Consider the following 23,104-nt stretch of genomic DNA (forward strand, 5'->3'; position numbering starts at 1 on the left):
CCAGGTAGAGACAAGGTTGAGCGTTTTTCTTTAGATGAAGGAAAATAGGTGGATAATTTGTTAATAGGAGTATAAGTGGCTGTTAAATCATATTTTTTCAGAATTCTTGAAATTGGTTCTGAAATCCTGGAAATGTAAGGAATTGGAATTTGGCATATTGAATCTTTGCTGTTCTGTGTTGGATTGTATGAATCGAAAAGATGTTGTGTACTCTTTTCGGAGAAGCCATTTAGTTTCATGTGATGTTTGATAGTCGAGAGTTCTTCCTGTAATAAATGAGAAGTTCAACAGTTAGTTTTGGCTCGTTGGATTAAACATTTTATGATTCTTTTTTTTTTTTGACAAAGATAATGAGCAGATTCTTTGAGAATATAACGACCTGTGAAAGTTAGTTTTCTGTAAACTGTTGTTGTAAGAATACCAGAAAGTGAACGGATGAGAAGGACGTCTAAAAAAGATAATTTGTTGTCTTTTTCAATCTCCATGGTAAACTTTATACGAGGATGTAAGGAATTGATACTGCTTAAAAAGGAAGGTAAGGAGTCTCTGTTGTGAGGCCATACAGCAAAGATGTCATCTATATATCTAATCCAAAAGGATGGGTGAGGGAATATAGATGAGAACAGGACTTCTTCTAGATTTTCTAAATAAAAGTTGGCAAGAGCAGGAGAAAGTGGATTTCCCATGACTGTTCCTTCCACTTGGTTGTAAAATTTGTTTTGACATAAGAAATATCCAGAATGCATTATGAAATCAAATAACTATAATATCTTGTGGGAAGATGTCAGCAAGTAATTCTAAAGTCTCTTTGAGAGATACATTCATATATAAAGATTCTATATCAAAGATAACCATAAGAGATGTAGGTTGCAAAGTGATGTTTTTCAATTTATTTAAGAAATCAGAAGAGTTTATCAAAAAAGAGCATGAGTTGCCAATGTGTGATTTCAATAATTTAGATAGATATTTGGCTATGTGATAAGTAGGAGAATCAATACAATCCACTATAGGGTGAAGAGGAATATCTCTCTTGTGTATTTTTGGTAGACGATAAAACCTTGGAGTGTATAGACCATAAAACCTTGGAGGTCTTGCAAAATGAGTTTTTTGTCTTTCAATAATGTCTACATCCAAACTTACAACCTCATCTAGTAGGGAATTTAATTTCTTCAGTTGTCTGTTAGTTGGATTGCAATTGAGTTCTTGGTATGTTGAGCAATCTCAAAGTAAAAGGGAAATTTTCTTCTATAGTTTGAAGAGTCCATAATTATTGTCGCTTTCCCCTTGTCAGCTTTGGTAATGATTAGGTGACTGTTGTTTCTTAAGGAATTTATAGCTTTCTTTTCAGAAGGAGATATGTTTGACGGAGGAAGCTTGGCTTTAAGTAGTGAAGAAGCAACTTCTAGACGGAGAGCATTAGTTTTTTCCCTTGACAGATGAGAAAGGTTCCGTTCGATATTAACAAGAAAATCTAGATATGGAATCTTTTTAGGGACTATAGAGAAATCATGTCCATTTGAGAGGATGAGTGTTTCATTATTAGTTAAAGGCAGACCGGATACGTTGATGATCCAATTATCTGGAACTTGGAAAGGCTTTTTTTTTGTTTTTTATACGAACGTTGTAAAGAGTTTTTAGCTACATTCAGAACTATGTTTGAAAGATGTGGTTCTAAGTTTGTGGAGATATAGGTACAGAGATCAGAAACTTGATGAACAAATCAAGCCTTTCCAAGTTCCAGATAATTGGATCGTCAACTAGTATTTTCACAGACAATCACAAACATCCATGAACATGGCAGGATTCGAACCTGTAGCCTTTCTGGGAGGAGAGAGCGGATACGCTAACCACTCGGCCAACCAAGCCGGCTCTAAAGATGCTGGGTAGAATACAAGAGAAGTGTTAGTAAGCTCAGTAAATTAATTATGGTTTTTCTTCTCTTGTCATTGTTTAAACTGTGAATCACTGCCATTATAAATAAATTAGAATATTATCTAATTTATTTATACAATCCAGTTTATCAATTTTATATTTGCATAATTGATATCTCTCTTTTCAGGTTAATTTTATGGAACTTCGAAACATTACAGGCTTAATTACTCAAGGCAGAAATAATGTACCTCAGTGGGTTACAGCTTTCTATATTAGTTATAGCCAGGATGGAATTATCTATAACCGTCTCACAGAAAATGGAGATAAAACTAAGGTTTGTTTGAGCAGTTCTCTCTCTCTCTCTCTCTCTCTCTCTTTCATACTAAATGTTATAGATTACTTCATATGCAGAAATTGGAATCTGTTGTAATTAATTTTGCATTCTGCTTGATTATAATGTTTTTTCTTTTCTCCCAGTTATCAAAAAGTACATAGTGTCAAAAAAAAAAATAATAATAATAAATGAATAAAATAAATAAATAACTGGTATTTTCAATGTTAATATATTTCAAACCAAATTGTTGATATCTTCATAACCTTAACAGTTGCTCACTCAAAGAATTTTGTGTTCACATGAATGCACATCCTCTCCCAATTATTGATGCTAAGATAACAGCAGCTTGACAGAATCAGTTTTTTATGGTATGTAAATTCTTGAATAAGCAATTTGTGTGGAAATATGCAAACATACCAAGAATAGGTCACTTAAATTTTTTTTTTTAAATTCTAATTAAGGAATTACATAAAGATCACAAATTATAATTGCATCTGTCAGACAAGCAAAATGATTGCTGCAGTGAGGTAGGGAATTTGGTTGATGAATTAGCTTTGGCTGCTTATTTGAACTGGGCAGGTTTAAGCATTATCTTAACATCCATCATCTGATGGGATGGTCAGCTGTTATGGCCAAAAGCATCAGGAATAAATGTGAGGAGTTCCTAGCATGGGTAAATACAAAGAAGCAAAAATTATTGGCATTAGTAAGAAATGATTAAAACAAAAGGACATGTGCAAGCATAAAATGTGAGGAATAGAGAACAGTGAACAGACATAATAGTAATGATAGAGAGGAGGCATTACTAAGGAAATTACTTTAGAAAACTTTTCCAATCAGTTAGAAATTAAATTAAACTGTACAAGAAATGATTTTCTTGTTTTATTTTTATCCTTTATTACAAATGTAAACAAACAAAGTTTGTGACTGAAATATCTTTGCATCCAGGCTACTTATATATAGAAGCTGATATACAAGGTACTCTGTATACAAGTAGCCTAGTCCTGAATATATTTCACACTCAAACTTTGTTTTCTAACACTTGGATTAAACAAGAATATAATTTCTAAGAAGGTTTAATTTGATTGCTGAGGAATTAAATCCATCTAGATGAGAAATCTTAAACAAAAATGATAGGGAGAATAATACAGGCAATGGGTTGAACTATTTGATGTAAAATAGAAATGAAGAAGCCAGTATATGCTCTTGGGTTTTGAAGAGGACTGAGATAGAAAAATAAACTTTAAGGATAGAAGGAAGATCATTATGCTCATTTTCAACCATAGGGATATAGATTGAAACAGGAGAAATCATTTCAGATGAGAGAAAAGAGAATTTGTAGAGTAACCAAAATTCTCTTTCAGTGCTAGGGGGAATGGTGATACAAGAATGTTGCTTTCTTTAATGGCACTTGCGACATGCTAGAAAGCAAATACTGAAACACATTGACACAAGAAGTTAATAGAACTTTATTAAATCAGATCTTTCGATTGTCAATCTGAATCTAACAAATCACTTTCAGTGAAAGTATAATTCAAAAGGTTAGATTGGAGGTTGATAGTGTATAGGAAGCAGTAAAGGAGCATTTAAAGGAGGTAATGGCTGACTGTATACCTAGAGTCTGGATATTGAAAGTTTATTTTTCACTTGGTTAGACTATAATAAATATAGTTTAATCCTTTATCCAAGTGTGAGCAAACAAAGTTTGCACCTGATAGTATCTTCAGGACTGGGGTAAGGTGGTACAACACCGGGTAACTTGTTGCAAAGGTGGAGCAAGCTAACATCACTCCTATCTCAGTATCTCCCATAATGCAAAACACATCTCCTTGCGAATATGTATAATGTTATGCATTAAGGGAAGGGCCACTACCCAGACTAGTTTCGACCTTTATGTATAGGTGAAGCGGACTCTAAAATTAAGACGATCCCGAAAGATTGCATAACTCAGCATTGTTCCACTCAGTGACAGGCTCACCCTATCACCGAGAAGAACATCTCAGCATTGGCTTTACCCAGTGACAGGCTCAACCCACCACTAAGCAGAGCCATAATCTCAGCGGTGGCCCCACTCAGAGACAGTAAAAACCTACCTCCAAGCAGAGCCCCCCCTCAAAGCCAGACCCACCTCGCACCGGTTTCCATCCTCATTGGGGTCTCATCAGTGAGTAGGTAGACCTAGACTAGTTTCGACCTTTATTGAGGTCTCTTCAGTGGGAGCCAGGCAGCAAACAAAGTTTGTGCCTGAAAGTATCTTCAGGACTAGTGTTAGGTTAGCTAAGATGTTATCTTGCTCCACCTTTGCAACGAGTTACCTGGTGTTGTACCACCTTACCCCAGTCCTGAAGATACTTTCAGGCACAAACTTTGTTTGCTCACACTTGGATAAAGGATTAAATTAAATTTATTATAGAGTCTGGATAGTAAATCAAGTAGGGGTTAAATGAATGAATAACACCATTAAGTTTCAGTTGCAAAAAAAAGAAACAACGGTGGAGGGAATTTAAGAAGAAAGGTGACCTGCAGGCACACGAACAGTATAAAGCACAAGCCAGAAGGGTAACAAGTGTGGTAAGAAAAGAAAAAGCGAATTATGAATGGAAATTAGCCACACAAGCTAAAGAGAATCCCAAAGAGTTTTTTCGATATGCTGCAAGTAAAAGAAAAAATGTATACGGCAGAATGATTTTAAGGAATGCCGATGGTAGGGAGGTAACTGAATCAGTTGATATAGTTGAATTACTGAGCTAGCACTTTGCAAGAGTATATTATCCAGGTGGTGATATTGCAGAATGAAGGAACCAATGGCTTCTACGAGAATTGAGGTGAATGAAATGGAGGTGAATAGTATATCACAAAACCTTAATGTGAATTACAACTGCTGATTTGATGGTATACCAGCTCCAGTCTTAAGTGAAACACCTAAAGAACTGTCAGTGCCCTTGACAATTTTGTTTAATTTGAGTCTCGGGTCTGGGTTAGTCCTGAGGGGGTGGAAAGAGGGGAAAATAGTTCCACTGCATAATGGAGGTTCCAGGACTGCTGTTGCAAATTATCGACCAATCAGCATATTAGGAGTAATTGTCAAGGTTTTGAAGAAAGTAGTCAAGAGAAAAAATACAGGAATGAATAGATTAAAATGGGAAAGTGTATGGGGGGACGGCATGGTTTTGTGAAGGGTAGATTATGCTTCACTAACTTGCTCACATTTTATAACACAGTGACGGATAAACTGAATAAAGGTAATTGGTTTACAGTGATACTGCTGGAACTTGTTAAGGCCTTTGACAGGATACCGCATGGAATTCTAATCAGTAAACTGGAGCATAAGGGTATGGATATAGAGTTAGTGAGATGGATAGGGGGTGGTTGATGGAGAGATACCAGAGAGTAGTTTATTCAGGAGTAGAGTCCAGCCTGTGACTAGTGGTGTGCTGTAGGGTCCTGTTCTTGGACCACTACTATTTAATTTGTTCATAACAATATAGGAAAGGATCTGAGAGGAACTGTACATTTGTTTGCAGATGTTGCAAAGTTGGGTAGAGCAATAGTGAATGCACATGGTGTCAAAATTTTGCAGGATGATTTGGATAGATTGAAGGACTGTGCTGAGGAAAATGGGTGTCAATTTAATGTGGCAAAGTGTAAGGTTATGCATTTTGAGGTGAAAAGATTAGCAGCAGTATACCATATTGGTGGAACTGTACTCCAGGAGATTGACGAGGCCAGGGATTTGGGAGTGTTGATGGATAGGGAGTTGAAGTTTAGGGGGCACATAGCAAAAGTGGATAAATCAGCTCATCAAATCAGTTGGTTACTGAGGAATACTTTGACGATCAGAGACAAGCAAGTTATTGTTCCTCTGTATCAAGACTTGATAAGACCCCATCTTGACTACTGTGCCTAGATCTGGGTGCCAGGGTTTCTTCTTGATGGGGAGGAGGTGGAGAGATCCAGAGGCGAGTGGCCAAGATGATAGCAGGTCTATGGAATGAACCTTATGAGAACAGGTGAAGATTTGTGGGTTGCAGAAATTGGTTGATAGGCAGAAAAGGAGTGATAGGATTGAAATATTCAAATTACTGAAGGGTTTCTATAAGATTAATTCAGAGGATATTTTTCAGAACAGGACTGGTGGTGGGAGGACTAGGGGCCATCCATGGAAACTGGGCAAGAGTGTGCTTAGCAAGGGTGTTAGAAGTAGGTTTTTTACTTGGAGAGTGGTGAATGAGTAGAATAAGCTGCCAGAGTCTGTTGTGGGTGCCATGACTGTAAATGAGTTCAAGGCAAAGTATGATAGATACTGTGTGGTTGTTGAATAGTTGTTCTTGACATGATGTTTAGGGCCTCCCTTGATGAGTCTAAGGACTTCTTGGAGTTGCCCATAATAATAATAATAATAATAATAATAATAATAATAACGCATTGAATTTCAAATGATATGAGAAGGGTAGTAGTGTAATACAGCATAGTAGCTAGCAAGATGTAGTTTAAAAAAAGAATGCTGTAGTTTAAAAAAAAAAAATTTCAAATTTGGTTAATGTGAGTTCATCATTACCACTTGCTTTGAACAAACACATAGCTTTTGAGCAGTGAAGTAGATGAGTTGAACACCGGAAGATTAGATGGTCAACTTTAGACCAGAAGATTCCATGTGCTGCTAAACTAGATTTCTCATACCTACGAGCTTAGACTCATCAAGAGAGAGATCCTAAACATCATGTCAAGAACTATTCAGCATTCCCACAGTACTATCATACTTCAATTTGAACTCATCCACTATCATAGCACCCACAACAGACTCCGGCAGCTTATTCCACTCATTCACCACTCTCCAAGTTTAAATCCTAGTTCTAACACCTTTGCTAACTACACTCTTGCTCAGTTTCCATGGATGGCCCCTATTTCTCCCACCACCAGATGTGTTCTGAAAAATTTCCTCTTAATTAATCTTGTAAAAACCCCTCAGCAATTTGAATGTCTCAATCATATCACCCCTTTTCTGCCTAAGAGCCAATTTCTGTAATCCATAAATCTTCCACCTGTTCTCGTAAGGTTCATTCCATAGTCCATCCACCAACTTAGTCACTCACCTCTGGATCCTCTCTATCTCCTCCCCAATCACCAAGAAATCCTGGCACCCAGATCTGTGCACAGTAATGAAGATGGAGTCTTATCAAGGCTCAATAAAGAAGAACAATAACCCTGCTTGTCTCTGCTATTCTTCAGTAACCAAGTGATCTGATAAGCTGATTTTGCCACTTTTGCTATGTATCCCTAAACTTCAACTCCCTATTCACCAACACTCCCAAGTCTCTGCCTTCATCAATTTCCTGGAGTAAGGTTCCATCAATGTGGTGTATTGTTGATAATCTTTTCACCCCAAAATGCATAACCTTACACTTTGCCACATTAAACTGACATTCATTCTCCTTAGCCTAGTCTGCCAATCTATCGAAATCATTCTGCAAAATTTTGACATCATGTGTATTTACTATGTGCCCCTAAAATAAATGAACAGTTCCTCTTGGATCCTTTCCTATATCATTGATGAACAAATTAAATAGCAGTGGTCCAAGAACAGAACCCTGTGGCATACCACTAGTCACAGGCCTTCTTGTGGACTCAACTGCTGAAAAAACTACTCTCTGATATCTCTCCATCAACCACCCTCCTATCCATCTCACCCACCCTATATCCATCCGGTGTGCTGCAGTTTATTGTTTAGAATTCCATGTGGTATCTTGTCAAAGGTCTAAGCAAAATCCAGCAGTATCACTGTAAACCCATTATCCTTATCCAATTCAGCCTTCACTGTATTATAAAACATGAGCAAGTTACTGAGACATGATCTACCTTTCACAAAACCATGCTGTTCCCCATACAGTATCCTATTTCCATCTATCCGTTCCTCTATTTTGCTCTTGACCAACTTCTCCAATACTTTGACAATGATTCCTGATATACTAATCAGTTGATCATTTGCAACAGCAGTTTTGGGGCCTCCTTTATGCAATGGACCTATAATGGAAATATTGTTTTTTTGATGGAAGGTAACCAAGAAGAGTGTTTGTTGATAAGAAAATAAAAAATGGGTACTAGGTTGTATTTCTTGAGACCCTTTGAAATTGGTTTGGTGATTCCAGCAACATAAGGAAGTGGAACTTTCCATACAGGTTCAGGCTTCTTGATGATGGCATGTGAGAGTCAAATATGTGCTGGATTGTCAGTGGATAGAAGCCATTCTGTTCCATTTTGCAGTAAATGGTGCACAGTTATAGTTTAAGATCTTGGAGCAAACATGGGCTCTATTTGGTAAAGTTTTATGATGCCATTTTTTGAAATGGATGATGTATGGAATATAACTGTATATAAAGGCCAGTGAAGGTTTCAATAAACAGAAGTAATCAGTACACTAGAAAGAAGAGGATGTCCAAGAAGGTGAAGTTGATTCAGGGGGTGTAAGCTGTTTATTTTTTTAGGAAAGCAGGTAGAGTATCTTTAGGGTGAGGCTAAATGGCAAAAACATCATTCATATAGTGAAGCCAAAACCACAGCTGAGGTTGTAAGGGAGGTTGGGAGATTGTTTTCTTAGTAATCATGGTTGAAATTTGGTATAATTTACAAAGTAAAACAAAAAACAATTTATTGTTATTATTTGATAAGAATGGAAGAGTTTCATCAAGAAGAATTTTTATAAATAAGGACCGAATGTCAAAACTGATTATTATGCAGAGATAAGGTTTGATTTTGGTCACGAAGTATGAAGAACTTTTAAGAATGGGAATGGTGAATATGTGAGAAGTTAAGAGAAGTTAAAACTTGGCTAGTATTATGTAGGTTAGTTAATACAGTAAACAAAAGATCTAAGAGGAATGCACCTTCTTTATGAATTTTGGATTTTTGACAAACTGTAGAAACCGAGCATTAACTTATAAAAATAAGTATTCATGTTTTTTAAGTCTTCTCTCAGCTTCATCATGTAGAGAAGTCAGTTGATTGATCTGTATATTATTAGAGTTGTGATTAATATTTTGCTAGTTGCTCTGTTACTTAAAAGAAGAGAAATGTTTTTGTTGTGGGTAAAGAAATCCATAACTGCAATAGCTTTCCTTTCTCAGATTTAGTAATGGTTGTTTCATCTCATGGATTTCAAGGTGTTACGTCGCCACCTCATCACTTTTTACTTTTATTCTTATGTTATATTATTCTATATGTATTATTTATCTCTCATGTATGTATTATTTATCTCTCATATCAGTCATTTCATTGCCGACAAATTTATATTTTGTTTAGACCAAGTGTGGCCTAATCAAAGCCCTTTCTCTGGAGGCATAAGCATTCCCTTATCCTTGGGTCTAATCGTCACTGTGTGTTGGGTCGGAAACAAGATGGCTTACAAATAGTGAGTCAGCTCTTTTTCCGACACAACAAAGGCTATAAATTCTGCTGGAGAGGGTAGTTAGAAGGAAGAAGTTTAGCCTTCAGATACAACAACCATTTTACTAATTTAATAATACATTTTATATCACTAAAGTAGAGAAAGGAAGAGCCATTACAGTTCTAATTACAATTGAATTTCCCTTCTTTTACGTAAAATTGATCACAATACCTCTAACAGCCAGATAAATAAACTGAATTCTCTTGCATTTTTGAAAATTATGGAGACAACTACCATGTTTGAATAAAAACTTTAGCTTAATATAACTAAAATCTACATTTGATGTTTCGACCTTTATGTCATGGTCTACACTACAATCAAACTGGTTTGTTACAGACACTGACCAACCGCTACAACAATTGTTGGCCTGACCGATGGTAAAAAAAAAAATTATACATCAATGCTAGAGTCCTATTATTAGTATTATCTGTTGGTTGTAGAAATACATTGGGCACAACAACAAGTATCTATCTATATACATATATTAACATCATGTACATTCCAGCCAGTTGGTATGAAATGGTTTCTAATACTAGCTGAAGATTGGCTAGAGTCCTGACTTATGCTGGATCTTATATATTAGGTAGGCTGAATGTGTGCCATCCAGATCCTTGGAATTTTCATGCCATCTTTGTTGTTGATATTTGGGTGGTTTATCAGGATTTCGCAGGCTTTCTTAAATTTCCTTTCATACCAGGTTTTTGTGCGGTGTAAAGAGCGGGTGCTTTTCCAGTCGATTTGGTGTAAGGTGTTGAGTGAATGGTTTGAGAGGCCTGCTTCACCATAATGATTATATAATAATGTGTTCTTTCTTACATATAGGGATTGTCTGTCCTGTTTCGCTAATGTACAGTACGTTACAGGTGCAGCGATGCAATAGACTCCAGGATGTGCTAAGTTTGAGTTTTTAAAGGATACACAGTAATATACTTGGATTTTACAAAAGCTTTTGATAGAGTACCTCATGATAAGTTGACAGTCAAACTAGAGCAGATGGGGTTGGATATTAGATTAGTGCATTGGATTGGAGACTGGCTATCTGATAGGTATCAACAAGTTGTGTATGGGGGTGCAATATCCAGGAAAAGGAAAGTCACTAGTGGAGTGTCTCAGGGATCTGTTTTAGGACCATTACTATTTAACTTGTATATTAATGATATTGGCGAAGATTTGGATGGAGATATTCAGTTGTTTACAGATGATGCAAAGTTGGGACTAACCATAAAGAGTAGTGAAGATGTTGTGGCCTTGCAAGAAGACTTGAATAAATTGAGTGATTGGGCAAGCAAATGGGGATGTGAGTTCAATGTTGCAAAATGTAAAGTTTTAAAATTTGGAAAACAAAGATGGGATGCAGAATTTATGCTTGGTGAGAATATATTGTTGGAAGTAGAGGAAATAAGAGATCTGGGAGTGATAGTGGATAAGGATCTAAAATTTAGGGGACACATCACCAAAATTGTGAAGACAACACAAAGACTTCTGGGAATGATGAGGAGGACACTGACGTGTAGAAGTAGGGAGATTCTTGTTCCATTGTGTAAGGCTTTGATTAGGCCACACATGGACTATTGTGCCCAGATTTGGTCACCTGGTTTTCAGAAGGATGAAGAGATGTTGGAAAGGGTCCAAAGGCGACTGACTAAGGTAGTTTCTGACCTCTGGAATGTCGAGTATGAGGAAAGATTGAAAAGATGTAATTTGCAGAGTTTAGTGGAGAGAAGGAAGAGGAGAGATATGATAGAGACCTACAAGTTGGTAAGGGGTTGTTATAGGATCAATGGTGGAGAAGTTCTACAGCGAATAGTGGGAGATCAGGGGAGAACCAGAGGTCATCCCTGGAAACTGTCTAAAGAGGGCGTGAATAGGGGAGTGAGAGGCAGGTTTTTTTCGTGCAGAGTTGTGAATGATTGGAATGCCTTGCCTGAGAGTGTGGTGTCTGCAAGGAGTTTGAATGTGTTTAAGACCCGGTATGATGAGATGTGTGTGAGATAAAAGGACCTCCTAGATGAGTCTTTGACTCCATGAGGTTTTGTTTAATAATAATAATAATAATAATAATAATATATGTTCACACAAAAGTATATCAAACCAACTGAGATTGTTAATATTAAATAAACTTAGGAAATCTGTATTTAAAATTGTTAATGTCTGTGTAAGATAAAGGGAAATTGTGTCTCAGGACTGAAATTGTTATTATTAAATGTGCATAAGAGATCTATATATTAGAACCATGTTAAAACAGTTCGGAGTTGCGGTGACCAATTGGCCATGGCTAAAAGTATGATGTAGTCACCGAGAGAGTGCGCTCGCATTTGTAATATAAGGCACTGCGTGAGATTCAAACTCTCTCTCTTGTTTTCTGTTCCTATCCAATCCTGGATAGCTATGGAAGCTTGTCGCCAGTGCCCAGCAACAATCTCCTGGTTGCTGTTGTACCGAGTCGAATAAAGCCACCAAAGGAATGAAGTCAGAATTCCAGTAACGAGCCGTTGGTAAGCTATGCCAAAGTGAAGTCAGCAAAGGGCAACCTTCGAAGATAGTGGAAGTAAGTCGCTGATGCCACAGAAACACGTGGTGAGAAAATACGGAAGTCTTCCATATCTAAATGAAAGCGTGGAGGGAAGTCACGGAAACCCCATGAAAAGAACAAGATGGTAACGTACAATATTTCATGCACATTATAGAATTGTAATCGTAAAAGGAATAGGAGCCAAGGAATTAAGGAGCTCCACACATTAACTTACCCATGGTGCCTAAAAGACTATTTGGACTGATCTGTCTGTGTCAAATAAGCTGGTGCCACTCTAAGCTTGTGCTGAGAAAGGAACCTAACCTCTGAACTGTTTGTCAGGAAGAAGCTATATGATATAATGATAGATATTAGCCTGAATTTTAATTAAGTTGTGGGGGGGGGGATAGAGCTTGAGCACGAATTAGAATATTTTCCATGTTAAAATACAAGACAGAATGCATCTGACATACTTTGCATAAAGTTGTATATAATTGTGCTTAGAAAATGAGCACTGAGTAACCCTGTATGGAATAATCGAGTCTGAACATAATAATATAACAGAGATATAGGATTGTTTCATTTAAACATAAGAATTGAAATTTTGGATATCTTAACCTAAAGAGAGGGGGGGGGGTTTAGACTCTCTAGCATTGAAATTATTACTTAAAGTGTATCTATGCAAGTATTTATAATAAATGTATTTCTTTATGTCAAAGTTCATGAGTCTGTTGTTTTCTGAGATTGAATTACCACTTATAAAACTTTTGGACCTGTATGAGTGAAGGGGGAAGCAATATACGTAAGAAAGAAAAGGGGAAGAGCCACGACTGCACATCACATGATCCCTTTGTTGTTTAGCATTATTTATTTGAGTATCAGAATTCAGTTGCCGGCTGGCACAGTCATATTTGACTCCATGAGGTTTTGTTTAATAATAATAATAATAATAATAATAATAATATGCTGTGAGTTTCTTCAGTACGATCCACTCCATAATTTGATTTATAACTGGTAATGTTGCTATGGGTCTGTAATTGCTGATTAAATTTCTTTTTCCGTGTTTGTATATGGGTGTGATTATGGCTGTTCTTTAGCATACTTGGTATCTGTCCTGTTTTAAATATTTTATTTATTAATTTTAGTAGGATAGGACCTAGGCTAGTTGCATGTTGCTTGATATCCTTAGGTCTTATTCCATCAATTCCTGGGTCTTTCTGGTTTGATTTTATGTATTACAGAGAGAAGTTCTGCTTCTTTTATGGTTGGGAACTTTCATGTCTGTTTTGATTGTGGTCCAAGTGGAGGATCACGTTTTGTGATTTCTATGCAGTTTTTTGATGGAGTCTGCAATGTGTTGGTTAAAGTCATTTGCTAGTTGTTGGATAGGTTTTTCGTCTTTCATGAAGCTGTGTTTTATGGTTTCGCAGGGGATGGTGTTGGGAGCACAATCTGGCATCTTGTTGATCAGATGCCAGGGTTGTTTCATGTTGTTTTGTGCAGAGGATAATTTGTCCTGTAGTAGTTTCTTTTTGCATTTCTTACTTGTATTGTAAGGCAATCCCTTGTTTTCTTATATTCAGTTTTTAAAGCTGTGTTATTTGGATATCGCTTTAATTCTTTCCATAGAGAGTCCTTTCTGTGTATTTCTAGGATTAAGTTTGGTGTCATCCAAGGATTTGGGGTTATTTTTAAATGAATTCTGACTTTCTTCAGCTTTCTTATATATTTCCTCCAGTGTGAGTTTAATGTTGTTGTATAAGATATCTTCTGAATCTGATGCCATGTGTTCCCAGTCGGTTTTTCTTATTTCGTGGTTGACTATTTCTTCGTCAATTATTGTTTTGTGTTGCTTTTCTTCTGTGGGGCATTGTATGGATATCATCTTGGTGTGCAAATTTAGATCCGTGAAGTAACGATCTGCTACTTTGCACTTTATGACTGATGCAGTGTAACTGTTTGATGGTGCTCGGATGTTTACATGATCTAGGCAGGAAGCAGTGATAGTATTTCCGAATATTCTTCTCTAGTACATGATGCTATTGTTAGTATTAGGTTATACGTGGATTGCGTGTCTGGGTATTGTACGGTGTTGTTCTGGTTTTCATTTGCAATATTTATGTTTATGTCACCGATTATGATTAGGTATTCAGTTGAGCATATTTCTTGGCATGAAAGCCAACAATTGAGTTCGTGCAAGAATTTTATCATGTTTAAGTTTGGTGGCTGTAAATATCATTTAGTATTATGGGATGCTGTCTATTGGTGGTATCAGCGATTTGGATGCAAAGGGTTTCAGCATGCTCAAACTGATAGGCGGTTTCTTTTGCGGTTTCTTTGAATTTATGTTCGATAAATATTAATATTCCACCCCCTTTTTTTGTTTGGCAGCATGATCTATGTTGCTGGAAGTCTGGAATTTGGAAAGCAGTTGCTTCGTCATTAGTTATGGATACTTTTGTTAGGACCAATATATCAATAATACTGGTGCAATTCCTCAGATAAGCCTGTAACAATAACCAATGTTTTCGGATGCTTCTGATGTTAATATGCAAGATTGAGAGTCCTCTCGCTTGTACTGTGTGTTGTTTCCATGCATCAAGCGAGTTGAAAGTGCAATTGCTGATGTATTCTGATGTAATTACATCTATCTGATGGTTCACATTCATTTTTGTTGTGTTGAGGTCTTCTTTTTGAACTAAATTGGAGTCTTTTGTTTCACTCTGGCAGCCCATCTATGTCTTCCGAGCTTTTTATTTGTATAGACTTTGAAATTTGTGACTTTCTCAAGAATATCTTGACCTCTTTGATCCACAAAAATTGATAACTTTTTTTTCTGTTTTTTCCTTTCTTGCTTGGTACAACAGATTCTGATTGGAAGGTGTTGAATACGCAGATAGAAAGATTGGTGTATTGTCTTGTGATGCATTTAAGTCTTGACAGCTGGTTTTTTCAGTCTGCTGGCTTTTATGAGATTGTCTCTTGTAGCTTTGTGTTTCAGATGAACTATGACTGTGCAGGTCATGGTAAGCCTTGCTTTGTGTTCTTTCTGCGCATCCGATTTATGATCTGAATATCATTATGCTTAGTGGGGATGTCAGTTGCATGGCCTAACTTTAAAACTATGTCTCTAAGATTTTCTGTGGATTCAGTTTCTGGAAGACCATTTATGATAAGGTCTTCTTTATGTTGTTGTTGATTTAAAAGTTTGTATTGTAGTTTTAGGGAATTAAGTTCTTGACAGAGATCGGATGTGTCTTTCATCAATTTGTGCTGCCTGTCAGTTAGTATGTTAATGCTAGTTTTAATGTCTTTTACCCTTTGGAAGACTTCTTCGACTGTTGAATTATTAAATTTAATAAACTTTTCATATTCGCTATTTTTTTGTTATTTGTTTATTCTGTTTATCAAAGAGTTGTTGGACAAGATCTACTAAGCTGGCTTTTATGTTCTCTAAACCTTTTTCTAGTAATAAATTTACGGAATTCAAATTATAAGACTCACTGGTATTTTTTTGTCTGTTCGGTTCATCGTCTGATTCTGCTTCCACTGTAATCAGTTGCGCCGTGGGTGGTGGCGTTTATTTGTTCTCTCTGCAGTATAGGCACTTCCATTCCTCTCGTTTGGCATTGGATTTGCATTGCCATGTTGTTTCTGAAATTTCGGAGCATGTAAAGTGAAGATTCCTAAGACATTTCCTGCAGGTTATATGACTTCCTTCAGGCACTTGTTGCACTTCACGACTCACGTTTCTTCCCTTGGACAGCTGTAAAAATGGCAACATCCTTTGTTCTATGCTTGTTAGTGACCACGGTGAACTCTGTTCAATTTTCTGCACACTCAAAATTTGGATTCCACTTGACCGATTTCGATGAATTATATATCACTGTCTTCAGTGTGACAAGTAGAGTTACTTTATGATGCTTTTAGATTAAAAACAGGAGTTAGAACCATATTAAAACTATAAAAACAGGACCAGAAAAACGACCAGAAAAACGAAACCTCCATTCAACCGTTCATGTGCCTATGCCTACATGATGCATATAATCAATAATAATAATAATAATAATAATAATAATAACTGGCATCATCAGAATTGACTGTGATGGTACATACACAGCACTCAATTAAAATTATTATTATTATTATTATTAAACAAGACCTCATGGAGTCAAAGACTCATCTGGGAGGTCCTTTTATCACACACACACACACACATCTCATCATACCGTGTGTTAAACACACTCAAACTCCTTGCAGACACCCCACTCTCAGGCAAGGCATTCCAATCATTCACAACTCTGCATGAAAAAACCTGCCTGTCAGTCCCCTACTCATACCCTCTTTATACAGTTTCCAGGGATGACCTCTGGTTCTCCCCTGATCTCCCACTATTCTCTGTAGAACTTCTCCACCATTGATCTTATAACAACCCCTTACCAACTAATGGAAACAGTTTGAATTGTTACTGAAAAGGAGCTAATATCTTAATAAGGCGCCCTCCATGGTCCAGATAACAGTGCAGTTAGTTTTGAGAAGTTCATGTTAATGTAGTCTAAGAATGACTTTTTTTCAGACCTTTGGAAAATTGATATTGCTATACTTCTTGAGACTAGCAGTGCTTCATAGCTGATGCTGATTCTTAATATAGCCTTTCGGACCTGTAGTGACTTCTCTGTAGCATGCTTGTCTTCTTTTTAATTCTGTGTGAAAGAATATCTAGAGCATGGTTTGCCAGTCTTAAATTTATATGTACTCAATCAATTTGTATATACATACTTGAATTGCCATACAGATCATTGTGGATGTAATTCTTCTGTTTTTCAAGGCAGGATATTAGCAGACCTCCTAGACTTTCCAAAGTAGACCAAGCTACACGGAGTTTTATACACTTCAGGATGTGCAAGAGAATGATCCTTAGGAGAATGGATATGTTCAAAGATTCTCTGCCTGCAGCTTGGCTTAATTTAGATGGTGTGGTAGGTCTGTTAACACTTGCCTTGAAGGACATAGGAAGTATATCTGCAGTCATCTGCATGGCAAGTCAAGACTGAGGTTACAAGCATGCCATGATCTGAATGTTGCTTCATACAGAATTAAATGGAAGAAGCAGAAAACTATGCTATAGAGAAGTCACTTCAGGTCTGAGAGACCATTTTGAAACCAGCATTAGCTGTGAAACATTCTCCTAATCCCAACTATGACTGTATTAATTTGCCAAAGATCTGGGAGACAGTCACTCTGAGACCACATGAGCAAAAACTTCTCAGAATTAATTGCACTCTTATCTCATCCCAGAAGGGCACCTTGTTAGGAGATTAGTTCCTTTTCAGTTATAATCTGAATTATTTCCATAGCATTCTTATTGAGTGCTGTGGCACCACAGCTGTAATCTGTGCTTGCTGATGCTGGTTAGAAAACTAGTAAAATATTAGCATGTTCAATAAATTAATTAATTATTGTTTCTTCTTCTAGTGTTTTTTGTTTGTACCATGAAGCACTTATGAATAACTAATAACACCTAATCTTTGTGTGTGTGTGTGTGTGTGTGTCATTTTTCTTTGTAAGCTTCCTTCTCCAATAACTCAAAAATCTTCCCTTTTTTCCTTAGCAGAATCTCCTGTGGGACAATAGGCACAAATATGCCCACATAACTCTACTTGAAAAGGTGTACAAATTAAGAAGTTTATCTTCATGTTTTGATGATGAGTGCTATTGTTTCTTCTTCTTTCTTCTGATTACTACTACTTTCCGAATATTAGAACTTTGTTATTATCTCACCTGCTTTACTCTTCTTCATCTGAATAATACCAATTATGTCTATGTGGTACTTCTCTAGTTTTTCTTCTGTCAGTTTGGCTTCTTTTTCTTTGATACTTGTTATGTTGATGGTTCCTGTTTTCAATTCTGCTGATGCTGAGTAGTTTATTCTAGTAGCTGACTCTTCACTATTTACCCTACTTCCCTGATGAAAGCAATAGGGACACTGTTTAACTAGGCAACCTTACTGCTGTCATGAAATTTCATCTCATTGTTGCCATCATGTTTGTTTCTGGTTAAGTGAATACAGAATACTGTTTGGTCACCTCTTTTGTTCAGTATCCTATGGTAACCTACTAATGGGATGCATAATGTGCAGGTGAAAATTGGACATTAGGTTAGAAGCCCCAGTTGGTTTTTCACATTTTTAAATCTATGTGAAGGTCTCCCCCCAACTGTCTAGTGACCCTTAAATGACCCCTGGTTTAATAATAATAATAACTAAACTTTCCATTCTTCAGCAAAAAATTTTTATTGAATTCAAAGAAATAATATTGTATCCTATGTTTATTTTCAGATATTTTCAGCTAACTTTGATAGTGACACTCCAGTTACTAATTACTTTGATCATGTTGTTAGAATGAAGTTTATACGTATCCACCCTTATAAATGGAATAATTGGATTTCAATGCGCGTGGAAATATTGGGCTGTTTTATTCCTTATGGTAATTAACATCTTTGCTCATGAGCATTCTGTTATTTAGATATAACCTATATATATTTAGATATAAATATATGATATTTGTTATTAAAAATAAATATTTGCATTTCATAATATATGTCATATAATTTCTTGTTAAGCTATCATATAACTGTTTAGTCAGTCAGTTATTTGATTTAGTTATAGTGGATAACATGCCCTTTAGGTGGTAGATGAATTGGAAATGGGGTGAATAAGGGTTTCCAGATTGTCTAAACTTTAGTCCACCCACCATACTAACACTAGTGAAGTACAGGTTTATTAACTTTTTTGTGAGATGTACATTAAAAAAATAATAATATGATACTGTGCTGACAGAATATTATCTAGCACAAAATCTACTATTAGTAAAAATCTAGTTATTGCAACAGATGTTCATTTATATATGAATTTTTTACTCTATACCAAAATACAAATATGGATGCCTCTTAGAATTTTCAATTCTTCTTGAGTTCTCTTATGAAGTAAAGCATGAATGATTATAGAGAAGTTTAGAGGATAGAATAGTGCAGAAGAAGAAGGTAAGGAAGAGAGAAGGAAAGAGAGAGAGAGAGACTACAATGCTGTATAGGATTCATTTGTCCAGGTTGTAAAAACAGAGCAGGTGTTAAAGATGTGTTTAAAAGTCAGTCATAAGAGTAATTGAGGCTCTGGAGAGGAAATGGAGGTGAGTTGATTGTGATGGTTGGAATGAACGATTTGCAGAGGAGTGTGAATGCAGTAGCACAGGACTTGAGTGTTATCAGAGATACTGAAGTAAAAAAGTTTGGAGGGGAATAGAGTTATTGGTCTATTTCTTTGGATTAATAGTAAGAGCTGAGGGATGTGCAGGATGTAAGGAAGAGAGGCCTTGAGGCCTTTATTCCGACATATCTGTGGTACATAGATATGTTGGAATAAATTTGTGGTAAAAGATAGTTGATTGCTAAAGATGGTTGGCATCTAAGTGAGAGTGATAATAGTCAGAGGAGATGGAACGAGGTGTATTGTATTGTAGAGTTTCACTCAGGAGCTGCATTAATGGTAAGGACATTGAAAAATAGAAACAAAAAGGTGATAGTGCCAATGGCTAAAGTAGTGATCTGACTGCATGTAGATTCCTGTGCTCAGATCTCATCACCAGGATAATGAGTGGTAAGGAAACCTTAAAGAAAGTCCAGAAATGAGTGACCACTTCTGAAGGAAGATTATTTAGAACTGTAAATGTCAAGGATACAGGATACAGGAATGGATTAAGGAAATATTGCTCACTAACTTATGATAAGCTTATTACTCAGTAGAATATTGCTCACTGACTTATTATTATTATTATTATTATTATTCAGGCCTCCAAGGAGTCAAAAGACTCATCGAGGGAGGTCCTTCCTAAGACATAAAGTCTGTCAAGACTCATCAAGGGGAGAACCCCCCCCCTGAGAAACACAAAGTCTATCATACCACTCTTTAAACTCACTGACTGTTCTCGCTCCCACCACTCCATCAGGCAATGCATTTCATGGCTCAACCACGCTCCACACAAAGAAACCACTCCTTACCCTCTTGCTCACAGTTTCCTTTTGTAACTTCCAGGGATGGCCTCTTGTCATCACTCCTTCCCGCTGTTCAACCAAGCGAAAGAACTCCCCAGTGTCAACCCTGTAACCACCTCTCAACAGTTTAAGAGTCTCAATCATATCACCTCTCCTTCTTCTATCCGCCAAACTCTGCAGTCCACATTCTCTCAGCCGATCCTCATAACTATCCTTGTACAGTCCTGAAACCATCTTTGTCATCCGTCTTTGTATCCTTTCCACAGTTAATTTATCCCCTTCAAATCCTGGGAACCAAATCTGAGAACAATAGTCCAAGTGTAGTCTGATCAGAAACTTACAACGGAATGATAACCCTCTTATCTCTGCAGGTCAGTGTCCTTCTCATAATAGCAGCAATCCTCTGTGTTACCTTCACCACCTTTGCAATATGTCCCCTAAACTTCAGGTTTCTATCAATCATCAACCCCAGATCTCTTGTCTCCCCTACTTCCTCCAGTATAACTCCTCCCATAGAGTATGCAGCATCCCATCGATGTTTCCCAAACCTCAAGACCTTACATTTTGCTACATTAAACTGATAACCCGCATTCATTTGCCCATCTATCTAGCTTATTTAAATCCTCTTGCAGGGCTACCACATCTGCACTATTACTAATAATCCTTCCCAGCTTTGCATCATCCGCAAACAACTGAATATCCCCCTGCAATCCACTGGCTATGTCATTGATATAAAGGTTAAACAATATAGGTCCTATTACTGAGCCCTGTGGGACCCCACTTGTAACCCTCTGCCTCCTGGAAACTGCTCCACCATACACAACTCTCTGATACCTATCAGACAGCCAATCCTGAATCCAGTTGACCAATCTGACATCCAGACCCATGTGCTGCAACTTAAATATCAGCTTATCATGTGGCACCCTGTCAAATGCCTTCGCCAAGTCTAAGAAAATTGCAGTATATGCCTTTCCCTCATCTAATGTTCTTGTAACTTTATTATAAAAGGCTAACATATTGCTAAAAATAGAGCGTCCTTTCACAAATCCATGTTGATTCTCAGAGATAACATTACCTTCATCTGCCCAATGCTGTATACGGTCCCTCACTACTTTCTCCAAGATCTTAACAACTACTGATGACACACAGACTGGCCTATAATTAGACACTTCCAGTCTGTTACCACCCTTATGCAGTGGCACTATCTTACCTTCCTTCCATTCCCTGGGCACCTTTGCCAAAGCCAGACTTTCATTGAAAAGCCACGTTAAAGGTACTGTCAATTCCCTAGCACATTCTCTCAAAACTCTTGGTGAAATACCATTCAGTCCCACAGCTTTACTGACATCCAGAGTACTCAGTATCTGAAACACACTCTCCTCCTGTACCTCCAGACCTCAAACCAGTCCTATCCCTCTAGCATTAAAACTGACTCCTCTAGGATGAAATACTCCAATAAAGTGTTCATTGAACAATTCCACTATATCCTCTGCATCAGTCACTCTATTCCCATTTTTATCCCACAATATCATTCTTCCACAGTCATTTCTCCTCCTACTGGCCACATAGCTAAAAAATTCCCTAGGATTTTCTTTGGATCTTAGGGCCAATCTCCTCTCATATTCCAGTTTCGCTTTCCTTACCACACTAGTCACGCTTGTGGCCTGTGTCTTATATTCCTCATGCATATCTTCACCTGTCTCCTTATATCTTTTGCATAGCCTCTTTTTCGCATGCAATTCCTGTTTAGTATTGTTTGTCATCCACTTTACTCTAAATTGCGTCCTCTTCTTCACTCGTAGTATACAACTTACCATTGCTGATAACAAATATTCTTTCACAATTTCCCACGCACTGGTGATATCCCGGCCTTCCAATTCCTCCCTCCATGAAACTTCCAGAAGTTGATGTCTAAGACTATTATAATAACCTGCTTTATAATTCCACATAAGTTCCCGTCTCTTTGATACTCCTGCATGTCTATTCATTTTCCAAGTCAACACCATATGGTCACTCTCTCCAACTGGTGGGAGAGACATCAACTCAGTTATTATCAACTCTTCTGATGCTATAACCAAATCCAAAACTTTTGAACCTCTTGTTCCCTCTGTTACATGTTGCCTAAGACATTTTTCCCTCAAGAGTTCTAGAAATTCCATTCCCCTATTGCTACATGCATCTTCCTCTCTCCAATTTATACTACTGAAGTTAAAATCTCCCATAACAATCATTCTTCTTGCACTTGCCAAACTTAGCTGTCTAAACATCTCCTGGTCCCCATCCTCTGTGCTCCTGGGTCTGTAGCAACACCCCACTAAATATCCTGTCTTGCCTACCTCTACTTCACACCATACGCTCTCAAAATCATTTGTCTCACTTCCTTCCAAATTCTCCACTCTTAGAGGACATAGGTCATCACTTATCATAAGCAGCACCCCCCACCACGCTTTCCCCTCCTATCCTGACGAAAAATGCTATACCCAGCGACTTCTATTCCTGTTGTTATATCCCCTTCTGTCAACCACGTCTAAGTGATCGCAATAATTTTTGGCCAGGCTGATGCTATCTGCACCACCAATTCCTCTCCCTTATTCTGGATACTCCTGGCATTAGTATAAAGCATATAAATGCCATTGTTTCTATACCCAGCATTATCCCTTCTAGACTCCACTGGGCTCAGTGTTACCTGATATCATCACCCTTCTCCCAAGAATCTATTCCCACAAGAGGCCACCACTGCTATCATCCTCCCTGGGACACACTGACTCGTTCAGAACAGTAATCTCTCCAGATGCCTACATCCTTCTTCATTCAAATGTAAACGGTCTCTCGCATACAACTCCTCTCTTTCCTCAAACGCACTCCAAGCATCTACATATACCAGTCCTCTCTTGTC

The 23,104-nt window shown here is 37.3% G+C and overlaps 1 protein-coding gene across 4 annotated transcripts in view; it reads left to right on the forward strand.

Annotated features, from left to right (window-relative positions):
- Positions 1–23,104, forward strand: part of LOC150094462 (hemocytin-like) — a 2,636,009-nt gene that overhangs the window by 1,516,575 nt on the left and 1,096,330 nt on the right. For all 4 annotated transcript variants that reach the window (XM_090412206.1, XM_090412207.1, XM_090412208.1 and 1 more), the window contains 2 exons: positions 2,060–2,206; positions 18,497–18,644. In XM_090412206.1, coding sequence (XP_090268332.1) covers positions 2,060–2,206; positions 18,497–18,644 — 295 coding nt within the window. The remainder of the gene's footprint in view (positions 1–2,059; positions 2,207–18,496; positions 18,645–23,104) is intronic.

The sequence above is a fragment of the Typopeltis vanoorti genome, chromosome 22, assembly GCF_054136105.1.
Source record: "Typopeltis vanoorti isolate ZY-2024b chromosome 22, IOZ_Tvanoo_1.0, whole genome shotgun sequence".
Lineage (NCBI taxonomy): Eukaryota > Metazoa > Arthropoda > Arachnida > Uropygi > Thelyphonidae > Typopeltis > Typopeltis vanoorti.